The sequence below is a fragment of the Lepeophtheirus salmonis genome, chromosome 8, assembly GCF_016086655.4.
Source record: "Lepeophtheirus salmonis chromosome 8, UVic_Lsal_1.4, whole genome shotgun sequence".
Classification (NCBI taxonomy): domain Eukaryota; kingdom Metazoa; phylum Arthropoda; class Copepoda; order Siphonostomatoida; family Caligidae; genus Lepeophtheirus; species Lepeophtheirus salmonis.
This window is the reverse complement of record NC_052138.2, coordinates 16,423,901-16,441,017: the sequence shown is the minus strand read 5'-3', so window position 1 is coordinate 16,441,017 and position 17,117 is coordinate 16,423,901. Positions and strand designations below refer to the sequence as shown.

Genomic DNA, 17,117 nt, shown 5'->3' with positions numbered 1-17,117 from the left:
GTGAAATATTATGAACAAAGTATGTATGTACATATATAGGTAGATATTACGTACCTAGATAACATTGTTTGACTATTTCGACTTTTAAAGGCATTTATTGCTTGAACTTTGAAATAATATGAAATATGTACATTGTATATACATCCCACAAAGAACTTGAAATACTTAATTTGCATTCATATTTTGTCAAGTCAATCATGATGGTTCAACAATAAACACACGCTATTAGCATAATGATATAACAACTGTTATAAATGTAGGAACAAGAATTTTTATTATTATAAAATTTGGTTTTTTATGCATCCAAAATGGCTGACTCTTATAATAAGGATGTCACGTGAAAACAATCTACATAATCGTGCATATTTATTATGTTAAACTCTGTTAGGTACATTTAAAATGTAAGAACACAATTTTTGAAAAGCCTCATTTTTGATTTATGCATCTCTTCAAAAAACCAAAGTTTTATGTTTTATTAACTTATTTCATTGTTTCTAAAATTATGATGTCAGTCATTCAAGACGGAATAACTCAATTACTCCCTACAATAAGCGTTCCAACTTTACACACGTCTTTTATGATACTCAAATGGATTTCTGATTTTTTTTTTTAGAAAAAATTATCGATACCCATTTCCAAAAAGCTAAAAGCTTTCTTCAAGGGTATACTTTTTTCTTGAGAATAATATTATCATAATAAAATTATTTTCTTTATGTTTTAGGAACATTGGAACCAAATTCACTTTGAAGTTAAGTAATTTTGGAGAGGTAATTTATTAAATACATTTGATCCTTTGATATCAAGTCGAATATATCATTATGAATCCTGGAATTAAAAGTCTTTTAGAATATATTTTTTTCCTTACAAACATAAATAGTACGTAATTTTTCTTGCCCTTTTGACATACAAAGGCGATACAAAAACACATGATTAAGGTCAATCGTAATCGCAGGACTATTTATTCATTTTCATTTTTTTTTTTTTCAATAGATAATGTTGGAAATGATTTTTGTTCTGAGTCGATTGTACTTCTCATCCTCATGTTTACTTGGAGGACTAATACTACTATCCATCCCAATCTTCTCACTCTCGCTTGCATTTGATGCCATTTTCGGAATTTTCTTCACCATTCTCATTTGTAAAATGAATAGCTATACGCATCACTTAAATTGGTAACTTTTTAGCATATACATCCCCTCTGCTACAAACACAAACAGGACGGGAGCTTGGACAAACCGTCATCAATGGTTCTTTAGCATTTATGTCAGTCAATTGTTTCTTCACATTATCCATTATTACGAAGATAATGGGTCTGTTTGCTTGTCCATTGGTTATTTTTATTCAAAGTTTGTCCATCAAAATGACAGAGACGGAAGATGACGTAAGGATATCTAATGTAATCTCTAGGATATCTTTATTAACAAATTAAATTTCTAGAAGAGTCACAATGACTATGGAATGTTCCCATTCTGTATTGGGTTTTAAATAATCTATTTGGAATTTGAGAGGAATAAGTACATCGTCAAAGTAGATTTGAATCTTCTCAAGTTTCCAGAAATGCATAAATAACTCTTTAGACAATTGTTTTCTGTAGGAGATGTGTAGTAGATGTATTATCCATCAATGATTTTTGAACAATTATGAATTAATTATATACACTTACATATATTATGCAACTTCATAATGAAGTCATTGTCATTGAGCTAAGGTAGGAAGTGTAATTGGTAACTTGAATATTTAGCAATGACCTTGATAAGTCATTATTCATCAGAAAGAAAAGAAATAATAAATGTCGATTAAAATTTTTTATTTTTTATTTTGGTATCATCGTTCATGTTATTTTTATTACTATTCAGTTTTTTTTTTTTTGTGGTTTAAGTTTATTACTCGACGTACGCACATAATTACTTTTTTATATTCTAGCTTCGTACATAATATTACTACCACTTAGGCGTGCTTTATTGAACAAATGTAAGCACTTAGGCAGCTGATTTTTTTTGTGACATAGCTTGTTCAAACTTACACCAGTTAGAAAAAAATAGAATCAATTGAAGAATTCTGTTCGTTGTTCCAAATATTTTGGGAAAATGCATGGAGCCCTCTTTAGAAGCGACAATATAAAAATTGCTACAGGCCAATGTAAAGTCCTGGATCGAAATGGTTGCCAATGGAGGGCTCTAAGTCAATTTTGACGACTTCATCTTGTAGGACTTTCGGCTTCCAAGCTCGCCAGATCTAAATCCGACGTTTCTTTTTTTTTGTATGTGATGTGTGATCAAACGACAAACCAACCCTGCAACACCAAAGACGAACTTATCAGTCGAATCAAGAAGGAATTCCAGGATTTTCCAAAAGACCAAGTGGCGAAGGCCTGGTCGCGCTTTCGCCCTAGTAGAGACTGTAATTGAAGCTGGAGTCGATTTTATTAAATAAAATAAATCAAAATCCAACAAGCATTCTGTATATATTTTTTTTAAATCTGATAACTGGTCGGAGAGAAAATTGCATTTAAAAAAATCATTCTCCCAGCATAGATAGCTTGTGCACCCTGTATATACATATATGAAGACATGATCAATTTTCAGGAGGAAACGGATTGTGGTATTATTGACAATAAACTAACTCAGAAATAAAATTTTGGATCTGTAACTCAATCTAACTCTGAGTTTTGAGGCCTTAAAGATGAAAAAAATAGTATTTTGATTAACATATAATATTGTAAACCAAAGCAATGATAGGTAGGTACTTAATTTTTTTTTTTGTTATAATAAAAAAAAAGAAAAAAAAGCAAACGATTACTTTAAATTTTCAAGGCTTATGTTCTTTGATTAATTTTAACTATATCAAAATAGGACCCTTATAATTAAAAAAAAAAACTGTAGAGTGAAATTGCTCGTTCATTTATATAGTATTTTTTGTACATTTAATATATTTTCCTATAAAACGATATGTTGGATGACACTTTTTTTTTGTAACTATGATTTATATTGAATACCTTTTTTTTTGATCGTGTAGGTACGAAAAAAAAGTAGAATAATTAAAGAAAAATATATTTTTATTTCCATAGTAATAATTAATTTTTATCTGCAATATGGGAATAAGATTTTATAATGATGTAAAAGCATATTTTAAATTTATTTCAGGCTCAGATACATATTTCATTTGACGCCAGCATTGTTAAAGCTGGTCATTTTGGGTCCTAAATAATCAAGTTTTATAACAATGAAAACCCATTTGCGTGAATATTAAGGAAAATAGAGAACTATTGAATTTCAAAATGGGGCCAATAAATTAAAGGGCTTTAACTTTACTATTTATCAATAATTATTTATCCCTTTATTACCTAGTTTTATTAAATATCTGACCCCAATTGTATTATAAATATTAAATACGTTATTATACCGACAATTTTCACATCCCCAATTATTATACCTTAAGATAATATGTTGTGTTTCGACCTCTATGAAATGTATTAGACAGTACTTATTTACTTGCAAAATTGAGATAATTAGAAAGCTAGGGATCAAAGTTGTTAAAAGTATTTTGATATGAGTAAGGTCATAAGAGGAAATGACAAGTGAGTGACGTCATCTGTAGTATAATAAATAAAAAAACACACATCTTACGTTAGATTAAATCTATCAGCCGTACAACCGGCCAAGAGGTCTCAGAAAAAAATGGTAAAAAAAAAAATGGCAAGATAAAAAAAAAGAAAAAGTGTCTAAATTGAAAAAATGGCAAGATTCTTTTAAACTGATATAATATCTATCAGTTATCACCAATATAATATATAATAAGAGAAAAGAAAAATAAACAAACACGACAGTGGTTCCAATGGAAGGAGTGCTAATCATTTAATTCTCCGTTATTAATTACAATATCATTAGACGTGATGGACTATTCATATTGGACAAGATTCCCCACCCAAAGAAGGAGTCGACTCTTCTCTTTTGAGGGTTAGCTTGGTTTTCTTCTTCAGATAAAGTTTCAATCTACCATCAGTCCCGTAGAAATTGAAATTCAAGCATCTCCTGCTGAGGATAAAGTATCGCAGATCCTTTCTTTTGTACTAATTATTAGAAGTATGTCTGTCCTTAATTAATGAAGATCAATCTAAGCATATGAAAAACACTTCTAAATTAAAAATGTGTTGCTTCCTTTATCCAATTGTTTGTGTGTATTATGTTTGATATGTTTCAACATTAAAATAATAACTAATATATCATATTCATGCTTTGATAATCCTAAGTAAACATATTTATTTAACCACAAAATTGATAGATGTAACTTTTATGATTTTTTCTCATGGAATAAGATCTAAATTACTTGAATGTTACGCATTTTTTAAACATCCATAAGCCGAAAATAACGATTGAAATTACTAATTTGATGATATATATTTTATTCATAAAACGAACTTTTTAAGGGCATTAGAAAAAATATTAGTGTATTTATGATCACCAGAAGTGGAATAATATCCACCATGATCCAAAGAAATAAAAAAGATTGTATTTCTCTGTAATTGAAAGGTAAACTTGAGTTAAATAGACACAACAGTTTCACAAATGCAAAACTTTTAAAATACAATATAGTTAAGAGAAATATAAGGCACCTGAAATCTTTGAAGACCTTCCCATAGAGTTGGCTCTAACTATACGGACCTAAATGAATCAAATTAGATGTCAAGAGTTTACATGAAAATGATTACATGAGTGTCGAATAAATTTTTTTAGAGCCGTTTCTGTCGTCATAAAATATGTACTTACATTTATTCAATAAATACATTAATTGATGGAATTAACCATTGACAAAGGAATTAACATTAATATTTGTTTTACAAGTTAATTAAGTTGGAGCTAGATTCTCATTCTAAATTGAGATGAATGAATATAGTTATAATATTCCTATTCTTTGATAAATATCACTGAAGACCCATTATTATTTATTACAAACGTACATAGTTGCATATTCAAATGTCATTGTATAATACTAGAAAAATACACTTAAAAATTCGTTGAAAGAGCCAATAAGTCACTTTTTATGGTTCTCATACTTGGCTTGATACATTGGAAGATGAATTCACAGACCTAAATAAACAACTTCGAGAATTCGAGTCCTTTAGATAACTACGTAATACAGCCTGTTTCGTTCTCTTTGGGCAAGAAAGAAGGTTTATGAAGAGATGAAGACCATCGTTCTATTGCAATTTCATATTGCTCCAACTGTACTGAGCTTTACAGTTTTCCTCGCACTCTCCAACGACTCGACCTTTGACTACCTGCCCGAATCCTCTCAGTGATTTGTCACTCCATAGCCAACCACCTCTTCTGACACATCCTGGATCATAACGAAGAGGAAATCACTAGTCTTGCCTAATATTTTGCAAATGCTAGTTCATCAATCCAAGAGTCTTGTCCAATATGAATAGTCCATCATGTCTTATGATATTGTAATTAATAACGGAGAATTAAGTGATTAGCACTCCTTCCATTGGAACTGCTGTCGTATTATTTTTCTTTCCTCATATTAATTATTATATATTATATTTGTGATATATCAGTTTAAAATAATTTTGCCATTTTTTCAATTTAGACACTTTTCCTTTTTCCTTTTATGTTGCCATTTTTTTCTAAAATCGGCAAAGAATATAGTTATTAATATTTGCGTACCCCAATTTTTTTGGAGTTGTCTCATAGATGACATAAGAATAGATGAATTACATAGCAAATATTACCAAGAGGCATAGGTTTTCATTCATCTATAAAGAGTCATAATAATGAGTGGGCTCTCTTATGAATTAAAGCAGCTACGTATTATAATGAACTCAGTTGCCTAAAAAGGGTATTACATAGGATTTGAATGATTGGATTTATATAAATCAAGGACTTCAACTCAATGATACATAATATCCATAAATAAAGAAATATCTATTTATTTATCTACACTTATAACATTTAAATAATAAACCCACCAATAATAATTAACAGTTGGCAATAAGAAAAATACATACGGCTGGCTACTATGTTTTTTAATGAGTTTCCTTTTCTTTTTGTCAGTCGAGGTTGGGATTGAATAAAAAAGTTCGAGGTGTACGTGAGAGTAAGCGTCTTTCAACGTACGAAATGCATAGCGACAAAAAATATTTTATCTCTATGACGAAATGTTATATAGCTGTTACTTATTATTTATGACGTATTCACTCACGTGACTTGTAAATATACAAAATAGAGGAAATAACGTGAGATTTAACAGTAAATTAATAATTGTGTATTATATTATTATTGTCCATTGATTATCATATGATTTTAATTTATTTTATTATCACTTGCCGATTAATCATACTTTCTTGGTAATATTTGTTATGTAAACGTTCCATTACTAAGGCATTTTCTGCTAGGATGTTTGGAGGAAAACAAGTCATTGATGAAGGAGCCTTACGCAACGTAATTATTTTATTATTACTTAATATCAAATTAGTGACTATATAGTTATTCTACTCAAGTGGCGGATTTTTAAAATGATAAGTTGATTTACTTTTTTCAGTTTCGTGAATTTCTAGAGATCTATAATCAGATGAGCGAGCTTTGCTTTAACCGCTGCATCGATAACTTGCACTCAGTCAGACTTTCAAAGGAAGAGAGTGAATGCACGGATTTATGCGCTGGGAAGCACATGACAGTTAATCATAAAGTACTTTCATCTTTCATGGTAGAACAACCCAAAATAACGGAACATAGGTTATTTCCAACTATTATATCACTTATGTATACATTCATTTCATATCTTCCTCTAGAATTGAAAACGCGCAAAAAGAAGCTCAAAAATTTGCCAAGCTCCAACTTAAACAGAAAGAATAATCCTAAAATGCCTTTTGCTACGAACAGAGTCATTGCTGTTCTTTGTGGTCTACCTGGATCTGGGAAAACGCAATTAATTACACATTATAAACAATCTAAGCCCACATATAAAATACTCCATATCAACTATGATAAAATTATTCCAAGGCACTCAAACTTGAAGAAGGAGGAGTGGAAATCACGTCGAAAGTGCATTATAAATTCTCTTGAAGCCTATCTTCGTGGTAAGGATGAAGATGAACTTCCAATCTGGCTAAAGGAGGAAACCCTTTCTCTTCAAGATGATGCTCCTTTGGTCATCTTTATAGATGATAATAATTTTTTATCTTCCATGCGATATGAATATTACCAGTTGAGTCGATCCCTGAAAATTGGGTTTTGTCAAGTTGAAATGAAAACCTCTTTGGATATTTCTATTTATCGAAATGAAAACCTGCGGGTCGAAGAGGAACAAATTTCTTCGGATGTGATACAGAGAATGCATTCTAAATTTGAATCACCGAATCCTTTGAAAAATTATTGGGAAGTTTATTCATTTATGATAGATTCCTCTTTCCTAGAGGAATCTGTAGTCAATTACTTTGAAATGATTGAATCTGTACTTAATACTGCATTGAATAACCCCGTCCCTGATGTAATCACTATTAATAAAGCAAAAGCAGATGAATCCCGATTAGTCTGCAATGCAAGTGTTATTCATCAAGCCGACAACATTTTCCGAAAGAAAATTAATTCTTTAATTAAGAATATCAAAGCGAACTGTAACTTGAGCAAAGAGGAAGCTCAAATAAAGATACAAGACTTATTGGTGGCGAAGAGTGAATTACTTGAGGATTTGAAGACGGGTTTTACAAAAATTCCATCGGACATTGTGCAACACATTGGTTCAAAAGAGCGAAGAGATTCTATTCTCCCCAAGTTGAGTGATGAACTGGAACTGCTCCTTGAGGACAAGTTGCGTAGATAAGTGTAGTAATTGATTAACTCTTTGTTCAGTATAGTTGTCGTAGTTGTTGTTTTTTATGTTTGATTTTAAAGTGAGAATAAATTTAAAAAGATAACTTAATACTATTTTTTGTCTGTGAAAATGATTAATTACACGGCGGGCTAGACATTTAACGTCTAGCTAGCTCTCTTTCTTTGTATTCTTTTGACCACCATTAAAAACAAAAAAATAAATTGTGGTTACACAATTCATCAATGTAAGTATGACGAAATATTGCGCGGATGGTAGAATTAGGAGATCATTACAGCTCCCAATCCATCTTCACTTTAGGAATATGCAATAAAATAAAGAGTAGCGACTATATATATATATTTTTTTTTAATTTAAAAAATTATTTTTTTTATTGACTAGTATATGTAAAGAAAAAAATAAGACTTTTTTTTTTCAAGTTAATGATGAAATATATATATATGTAATAGGAAATGATAAAAGTGACAAAAATAGTCATGGATTCATTTATCATGGTCATCATTCAGATTTCAATGGAAGGAAAAATATCTGTTTATATATTATATATAAATATAGCAGTAGTTTAACTGAATGACAGTAGCTCAGATCATTATTACGTTGAAGAGGAGACAAATTATTAAAATAGAGAGCCCAAAATGATTAGTGGAATCGAGTTTGTTTTTCTAAAAAAATAGTTTTTGATTTGAAGTGAATTTTGTTTGTTGGTAGAATGTTGTCTTTTTTTAAAAATAAAAAACCCAGACTTCTGACTAAAAAAAACAAGACGAGTGTTTTTAAAAGGACTAAAGAGAATAAGGAAATTAGTCAAATTCAATATCATCATAACTAAGAGGTTGTGTGAAAAGGGGAGAGAGGGTGTGGTGGGGTTGATGACAGTAAACATCTCAATCAATGGAAGGAAGTTGTGGTTCGACAATATCGATCGGATGATCTTGCATTATACATCATTCTATGCTGTTCATGTGGATCGTGATAATGATGATGGCTGTGGTGGTGATGATGATGCCGATCCGAAGATGAGTGTTGCTGCCTTTGATGTTTAGCTAAAGAACTTGCGCTGTTGGACTGAAAGGAGATGGACATACCCGAGTCCAGAGACCCAACAGAGCCTCTCCTATTCAGCTTATCAGATGCAGAGGAATCGTTAAGATCGAGTAAGGAATTATTAATGGCAGACTTCCTAAGGACGACACCATTGGAGGAGTTCCTACCCCCTAGTACAGAGTTACAGGGTCTCAACGTATTCCCTAGAGTTGCAGAGCAGTCGGGGGAGGTCAATTCAGGATCATTAATACCACTGTCCCTGTTATCACCACCACCCCCACCTCCACTGTTACTGCTGTTATTAGATCGCTGTTTCTCGAGTTCTGCTTCAAGTCGAAGTGTTTCCATTTCATCCATTTCTGCGATAGACTCCTTCAGATCTTCTACAAATTTCGATCGATCATGCTCGTTTCGTGCATTGAGGGTCAAAACCACTTTTCGATCCCATTTCTGAGCGACTTGTATTCCATAAGGGTAGAATTGAGTCTCGAAAAGAGAGACCATCATGCCTGCGAGGAGATAGCTTTGACGAAAGGTATAAGTCACTGTATTCTTCTTTCGAGAATAGATTTTGGTGATGACTAAGATATCATTGAACAAAAAGACTTCCCTCTGATGAATACCTGAAAAATAAAAATAAAGAAATTATAAATTATGATAGTAATAGTATTATAATGTATGACGATGAATTAAAATACACCAACTATACATGATATTATAAATGTATAAGTTATAACTAATTATTAGTATTATCTGTTCTTGGCCGACTTAGTTAGCCAACCATAGTATTTACAAATACATATGTATCTATAAGTATACCTATATATTTAATGTGATCCTGGCAACCCTGCACCCCTACTTTTAATTAACTTATTTATATCTAGATACGCATTTATGTAAAATATTTCAAAATTATTGAACAAATATATATTTATACTGATACATATTTATTATACCGTGTGGTCCATTAAAATCTGAACACTTAATTTTAAACTTTAATAAGATTTGTTAACCTACAATATAATTTCAACAAAATGAATACTATAAATAGATATGTGTCTGAACTCTATTAATTATGAATGTAGCCGCCCTCAGTGGCAATGATGACTTCCAGGCGGCGGCGGAAGGCCTGGCACCCACTGTAGATGTAGTCCTCTACCATGGTATCCAAGTGCTGGATGACAATAACTTTGAGGGATTGAATCACTGACACTTCAGGCATTCTCCTCGACATGCAACCAAAAGGTGTAGTCGAAGGGGTTGGAATCGGGGCTGTAGGGGGGCAAAAGTTAAAAAAAAAAAAAAAAGTTCAAAAGAGTCTAGGAACGGAGGAGTGTTTCCTTTATTGTTGATGTCAAAAGTGACCGCTCCACCTTCATAAGGTTCTTTTCACCCACTTTTTTAATAGTTGTATGGACAGTCTGGTGTGAACCCAATAGATCTATTGCATGGGCCCTCATGGACTTGAGAGGACTGCCCTGGGATGTTTTCTTTAACTCCAACGGGTATAGTTAGGCCTTTTTTGACAGAGCTCTCAAAAAATTTCTTGCTGAATGTGAAGAAATTGGTCTTGGAGAACTGCTTGGAGAGCACGAATGGAAATCACTTTCAAGTGTCATTTTCTCAACTCGTACATAAGCTAGAGAGCTCAGGTTTATTTTTATTTTTTTTGTAACTAATTGTTTATGCTTCCTTTAATATATCAAAATACGAATAAATTTTAATCACTTAAGCTTAAATAATTATTGAATTAGGAAGTGTTCTTATTTTAATGGACCACCCGGTACTATTATATCTAGATACTGTAAGAAAAACAGCCAGCACACTCATAAAAATTATGATAACAAAACCAATCCAAAGGTAAACAAAAAGAGAAACAAACAAATTTACCGCTCGTGGTTAAGGAATTTCTATTTTACTCTCTCTCCCTCAACATTTTGAAGATAATTATTTATGGGATTATGAATATCATATTCATGTGTGTGTGTGCATGTATGTAGAGGTAGAAATGGTGGTGGCCGTTAGTTAAATTTATATGTATGGAATAAAGCCAAAATGAGTCCAACTAGTTTTTAGCAATAAAATATTGTCTATAACATCACCAAAGGCAATATGATGTAATGGATGTGTTGTTGTAATTCACTTGACTTGATCAAGGCAACACAACACAGGTACCAACAACAACTACTGCTGCTTAGTACAACTCCACAGACTTCAAAACGTATTTAACGTGTACGCTGTTACTTAATTATGATTACAGTTGTTACTTGGGAGGCACCTATTAATAGCAAATCCTGTTAATTCATCTGTTGACATTAAGTATTAAGATTATAAAACATTGCACGTGATTTAATTAAAATCTAGGTTAAGTAACAGGGCATGTGCACTATGCAGTGACATGTATCCTCCTCTTCCGACATCTAGAAAGTAACTTAGTGAGACACTTTGCAAGTCTAGGACAGTGATGCAGGTGCGATTTTATAATGTTATAAAAAGTTACTGTCATTTACTGGGCTTGTTTAAAACTGTATTTAGTATCTACCAGCAAATTAATAAATATTTATCAGATTACCTATTGGTAATCTGCTAAATTGCTTCTAGGTACATTCTTAATTGTTAGTGTCGTTTTACATATGCATTATTCTGACAATAAGGAAGTAAAGAAGAAAAATATGCTTTATACTATTTAAGGGCCTAATTATAATTTTAGGGACAGCACACATAATCAAGAGTATATATTTCAAGAAACACCCCCCTAAAACGAAGGATATCTATCTTGAATAGGAATCTATCCTTGTATAATTAGAACAAAACGAATCCTAAGGATTCTGATTTCAAGGATTTTTCTCAAGAAGGAAAGGAAACATTTATTAGACAGACTCAAATACATTCATATATAAGAATAATAATATATTTTTATATCCTCTACATACAATATATGCAATTATTATACAAATATGACTTACAGTGCCCGATAACAATAACAGCAATTTGTCAAATGGGTTTGACTCCTATCTTCTCTTATTTCTACTATATATACTCTATGAATGAATAAGAGAGTGTGCAAGTAATGAGAAATAATGTGTCCCGAAACAGATAATAGTAAGGGAAAATAATAATAATTAATCTCATAACATTCGTTTCTAATGAAGGAATGTGGACTATTTTCCTTACTTATTAAGGAATCTCTTTCACGTAAAAATTCACAACTACACACCTCAGCTACTGACGTGGGATTTGGAAGATTTTGTTCTTACATATTTCATTAATTTAATATTATTATACTCGTATTATTGTTCCTATTTACTATTATATATTTTAATGATAAAAATTTACCAAAAAGGAAAATAATAAAAACAGTTTCTCAAGAGATTACATAGGTATTATGTTTTATGTACATTATTTCATACTTTTCTCAAAAAATTGTTGAAAGAAATATACATAGACGTATTGCTTTGTAAAAAAAATCTTCAAACTGAGATGGTCTCTGTCAGTGCGTGTGGGTTTGATATATCTTGGTTAGTTACAAATATTTTAATATTTACTCATTTCATACAACATAATAAGTTAAAAATACTGTTGCCTCAGATAAAAATTCAGAATCTCGATTTCATAGGTAATCGCATATATCTTGGATATAGTTATTCACGAATCAAGTACCGAATTAATTATTATGGTTCGAGTATTAAGATGAAATTTATTCAGACTTCAATCCAAGTCGTGAGGTAGAGTTCCTCCAACCTCGAAGTCAGTCATCATCATAACTATATGAATTAAATTACATATAGTCCATAGATATAGAAATGGTGCCTAAATAATAGTCGCCTAATAATAATTGAAAATAAAGGACGTAAATAATGTATGTGAGTCCCAAGCCTGCGGTCTGAATCTTTTCACTTAGAATCCAAGTTGAACCGAAAACCACGGTTACATGAGCCTGTAAGTAGTGATGTAATGTTTCTCTCTGTTCCCGCTCTCCCTTCTTAGGATAATGAGAGGGGGGCTATAACAAATAATTGAGGAGAAAATTACAGGACTTATATCCACAATTCATATGATTCATTATTATTCCATATTACTACATAACATAACATATTAAGTAGATATTAGCAATCCTAATAAATATTATTAATTATTATATTTTTCTACAAAAAACAGACTTCAAAGTAAAAACAAAGAAACAAAACTCGTTTGGTTTCCTCGATCGTAGATTCCTATTTTTGCACTGTTTAGAGACAAACATTAATTTACTTTGCTTTTCAAAGAAGAAGAAATAACATAATAAAATAATTTATTTAGAAGGTCACACACAACATCTACAAATTTTTATATCTTGTACAGTCTTGAATGAGGAACTTTTACGTATACAGGTAACATAATGAAGAAAAAAATATATATACTATGTGCATTTGGATTTTGGAGATGTGAAAAGGGTATTATATACACTGTACATACATAACTATTATATGCATATGGAGTCCTGATATTCAACGTGACATAATAATGAGTATGCATTTTTTATGTCATTCATGAGATACTGTATGAATTATGAGTGAATGAATAGGTTTAATCCTTATCTTCTTTTTTTTGTTTTTTTTTTGTTTAAGAGAGATTCTCCTTGAAATTCGATGTCTTTTAAATAAGTATAAGAGAGAAAACACGTTTTTCTTCTTAAAAAGATAAATATGTCCTGGAATAGTGTCTAGAATTCCATGTTCATGTATACACGAGTTTTTTTAAATATCTTTTTTTTTGCTAAAATCTATCATACAAAGTTGTAATCCAACTACTCAAAAATCATTTAGTGTAAGCGCTTTAAAAGGAATGATCATAGGCCCACCTCAATAATAAGAATAATAACAATACCAAAAGGAAAATAATAATAAAAAACAAGAAGAAAAAAGGCATTACCTGAATTTATGTACTTAATATAAGAGTCCTTGGACAGCTCTATGGTTACGGTAGATTACATATTCAAATGTATGTACAATATACAACCTTTTATCTCTACATTCAAATCTATTTCTTTATTTAATAAAGAAAAAGCGATTAAATACTTCACGTTAATTAAATATAAATCAATACCATGACCCTGCCATGTAATGCACATACAAAAACGCAAGGCAAATTCTTAAGGAGTAATTTAACAGCCAGCCATTTTTATCATTATAATGTTACGTAATATCACTCACTCAGTAACTACCACCGCCATTAAATGATCTGAAAAAGTTATTGTAAGAGTCAATCAGTCTACGGAGATTTAAATATAAAGCCAGATGGATTGATATTTTTTTATTTATGAATCCTGGATATGATTTATACAATCTACTGAAGAAGACTGAATACCAAACGTTTAATTGAACTAAAATCTTGACATATATATAATTCATAATTGTTAAACGAAAAAATAAAAGAGGGAGAGAGCGTACTCCTACCACCACGAAATTTGCCTGAAGCTTTAGCATTCCTGATACGCTGATACCGAATGAAACCTTATGAGTTGTAAGTACAGTAACAAAAAAATCCTGCCCTATCATTACGCAATCAGGCATTCATCAAAAGATGTACAGACTAACACACGCATACAACATAATATTATCATTTCTCCCTTGAATGAACATTTACCAATGACTCCTAGTCAATTACTTAATTAATAAAAATGACAAAAACTTGAGATTTACCTGGTCTTTCTTTTTTAAGAGGATCATGGACTTCATAGAGACGACAATAGCAAACAAGTCGCCTATGGGGTAATGCGAGGTTTGGACATTTGGCCACAATGGTTTGTTGAACTTTCATGACTTGAGTCACATGATCACTACCAGGTTTGAATTCCTGGCCCTGAATTCTTTCATAAATCCCGACTAGCCACTCTGGATCTAAATCCCGCCCGTCGTCTATATTTCTTAGATTTTTAGTGAAGTCATCAAGCTTCATGCGTTTCTCAGGCTTTATATTAGGGGTATGAAGATCCGTGTTGAGTAGTATGATTGCAAAGGCCAGAATAAAGATTGTATCTGTGGATCTTAATTTAGATCCAATATCTGGATTACACTGTAAGTATCTTCCACTAAATATTTCCATAAGCCTCTCAATTTTTTGTGCCTCTCCAGGCATACGAAAGTAGGTTTGAAATTTGCGTAGCGCAACGTCGATTTGGAGATTAGTAAAGTCCAATTCTCCTGCAAAGCAGGCAAGTACAGCCATGTTAAAGGAATAGGTCAGGTTTCCAAGATATTCCCCAATCATTTGTTTTGAGAGCCCTTTTCGAGTAATAAGGAACCTAGCAACAGCCTGGGGAGAATTTTCTAAAAAGCCTCGCCGAATGAGATAGGAGATCCCTTTCTCAGGTTTCTTATTAAAAATATTCAGACCCGTACGGTAATGCCTTTTGCGAATCACTTCATTAAGAGTATAATTACAAGAAGGAGATGTATCAACCGAAGTGACAATGGTGTTATTACAGCCAAAAGAAGTAGTGACTATATTGTTGGAGCAGAGTATGCTGCTCCCACCTCCACGGAAAGAAGATTTGTTATTATTTATGTGATTATTGTTTGTGTTCGTCATACTGGATGTATCTATCTCATAGAAAGTATTATTTGATGAAGATGAAGGAGGTGGTGGAGGAGTGGAGGACACTCCTCCCGACTGCTGACGTTTCAAGTATTGTGGACTATTGTTGTTGATGGTGTTATTACTGTTACTGTGGTGATGATGGTAGTGGTGATGATTCGAGCTCCTTCGAGATTTAGGACTAGAAATACTATTGTTTTCAGCCGATGAGGATGAGCTAGAGCCTCCACGTTGAATTCCCCGCTTTTCTTTTGCATTATTTTGTAAAATTAGTCCCACTGAAGAGGCTCCAACGGAAGAACTCCTGTAGAAGGTTGACGTGGGAGGCAAACCTTCCTCAGATCCATCATAGAGACTAGATTCGTAGTTGTTAGGAGAATGTTGTTGAGGACACAGGTGCTGCTGTTGATGCACCTGTGTATGAATGAGATGATTATGATGGTGGTGGTGATGACTCAGGAAACGACTTGAGGAGGCAGCGTTTTCTAAGCGGCGACTTATCCGTTTTTCTGTCTTCATCTGAGCAAACTTCTTCCCCATGGAGTGCCTTTAAGTAAAAAGAAAAAAAAATACATTGATTAACTATGAATTGATATATAAACGCCCCATTAATGAGCAAGATGTTCATTAATCATTATTATTGAGTTATCAAAGAGTAAATGAGTGAGAAACTCCCCACCCAAAGGGCAAAGGCATGACTTCATTACCTTCGAAAGGCTCTCTGAATGGTGAGAGCGGCCTCTTTGGCCTTCTCAGCTCCCCCATACTTCTTCTCAAGGGCCGCTAATTGTCGCTCCACTAAGTCCGGACTCAATTCATAGGGGCCATTGTTATGATACATGACGGCCAAGAGACGGAGAGATCCTTTGACACGTCGTCCTTTCCCTCCTCCGCTGCGTACTTCCTTATTCGTTGATTTGGAAAGAACTCACTTGTTCCTCAGAGACCATAGCATAGGTCATATCAACATAACTTACGGAAAATCCAGAAACTCTCAAACGAGAATAATATTAAAAATCACAAATAAATATAATTAAAAAAAGACTAAAAGATGATGGAGTCCTCCTCCCCCTAACTGCAGGAACTCAGAAGAGACAATACACAAACACACAGGCTCACTCACATACCTAACATCATATTTTACTTACTTGACTCACACACACACGGGCGCACGCTTCTTCTTTAAACTCACACTCACGCACGAATACACGCGCACGCCTTCCCTTTCTTTCATTCACTGCTGAGCTGGAGAGAGTTAGTTGGTTTGTATGAGACTTATTTCCGAGTTGAGTAGTTGACAACTCCAATTTTGTCTCCTCCTTCTTCTCTTTCTAGGCATGCCTCCCACAAGTTAAGCCATAAAAGCCATTACACTCACTGACATCTATTTCCTTTATTACTCCATTCCTCTACTCAAACAATAGAGGGCCCTCCATGCTCTGTCATACCATGTCTTTTTACATCAAGGGCTACATGGCGGCTCACATAAACAAATCAACCTTTCTCTTTTTAGTGTATTTTGAACACTCAAGTAATCACAGTAATCCCTCCTCCTTCTGACAGCTTCCTCTTCAATGATGAAAAGGGATAGCCAATAGGGTCGGGGTCTCTATCTCTCGGTAATTACATTCATGAATAATGAAAAAGGGAATATTAGGATAGTA

General features: G+C 32.6%; 2 protein-coding genes across 2 annotated transcripts; one reads left to right on the top strand and one right to left on the bottom strand.

Annotated features, from left to right (window-relative positions):
• The first annotated feature begins 6,596 nt into the window (after positions 1–6,596).
• LOC121123181 (L-seryl-tRNA(Sec) kinase) lies at positions 6,597–7,923 on the top strand. Its single transcript, XM_040718305.2, has 2 exons — positions 6,597–6,737; positions 6,794–7,923. The coding sequence occupies exon 2, from the start codon at positions 6,865–6,867 to the stop codon at positions 7,822–7,824; it is 960 nt and encodes a 319-aa protein (XP_040574239.1). The 5' UTR covers positions 6,597–6,737; positions 6,794–6,864; the 3' UTR covers positions 7,825–7,923.
• Positions 7,924–8,174: 251 nt separating this feature from the next.
• On the bottom strand, positions 8,175–16,976 carry siz (Brefeldin-resistant Arf-GEF family protein schizo). Its single transcript, XM_040718304.2, has 3 exons — positions 16,161–16,976; positions 14,559–16,000; positions 8,175–9,500 (listed from the first exon to the last, which is right to left on the bottom strand). The coding sequence occupies exons 1-3, from the start codon at positions 16,292–16,294 to the stop codon at positions 8,722–8,724; spliced, it is 2,355 nt and encodes a 784-aa protein (XP_040574238.1). The 5' UTR covers positions 16,295–16,976; the 3' UTR covers positions 8,175–8,721.
• Positions 16,977–17,117: the final 141 nt, after the last annotated feature.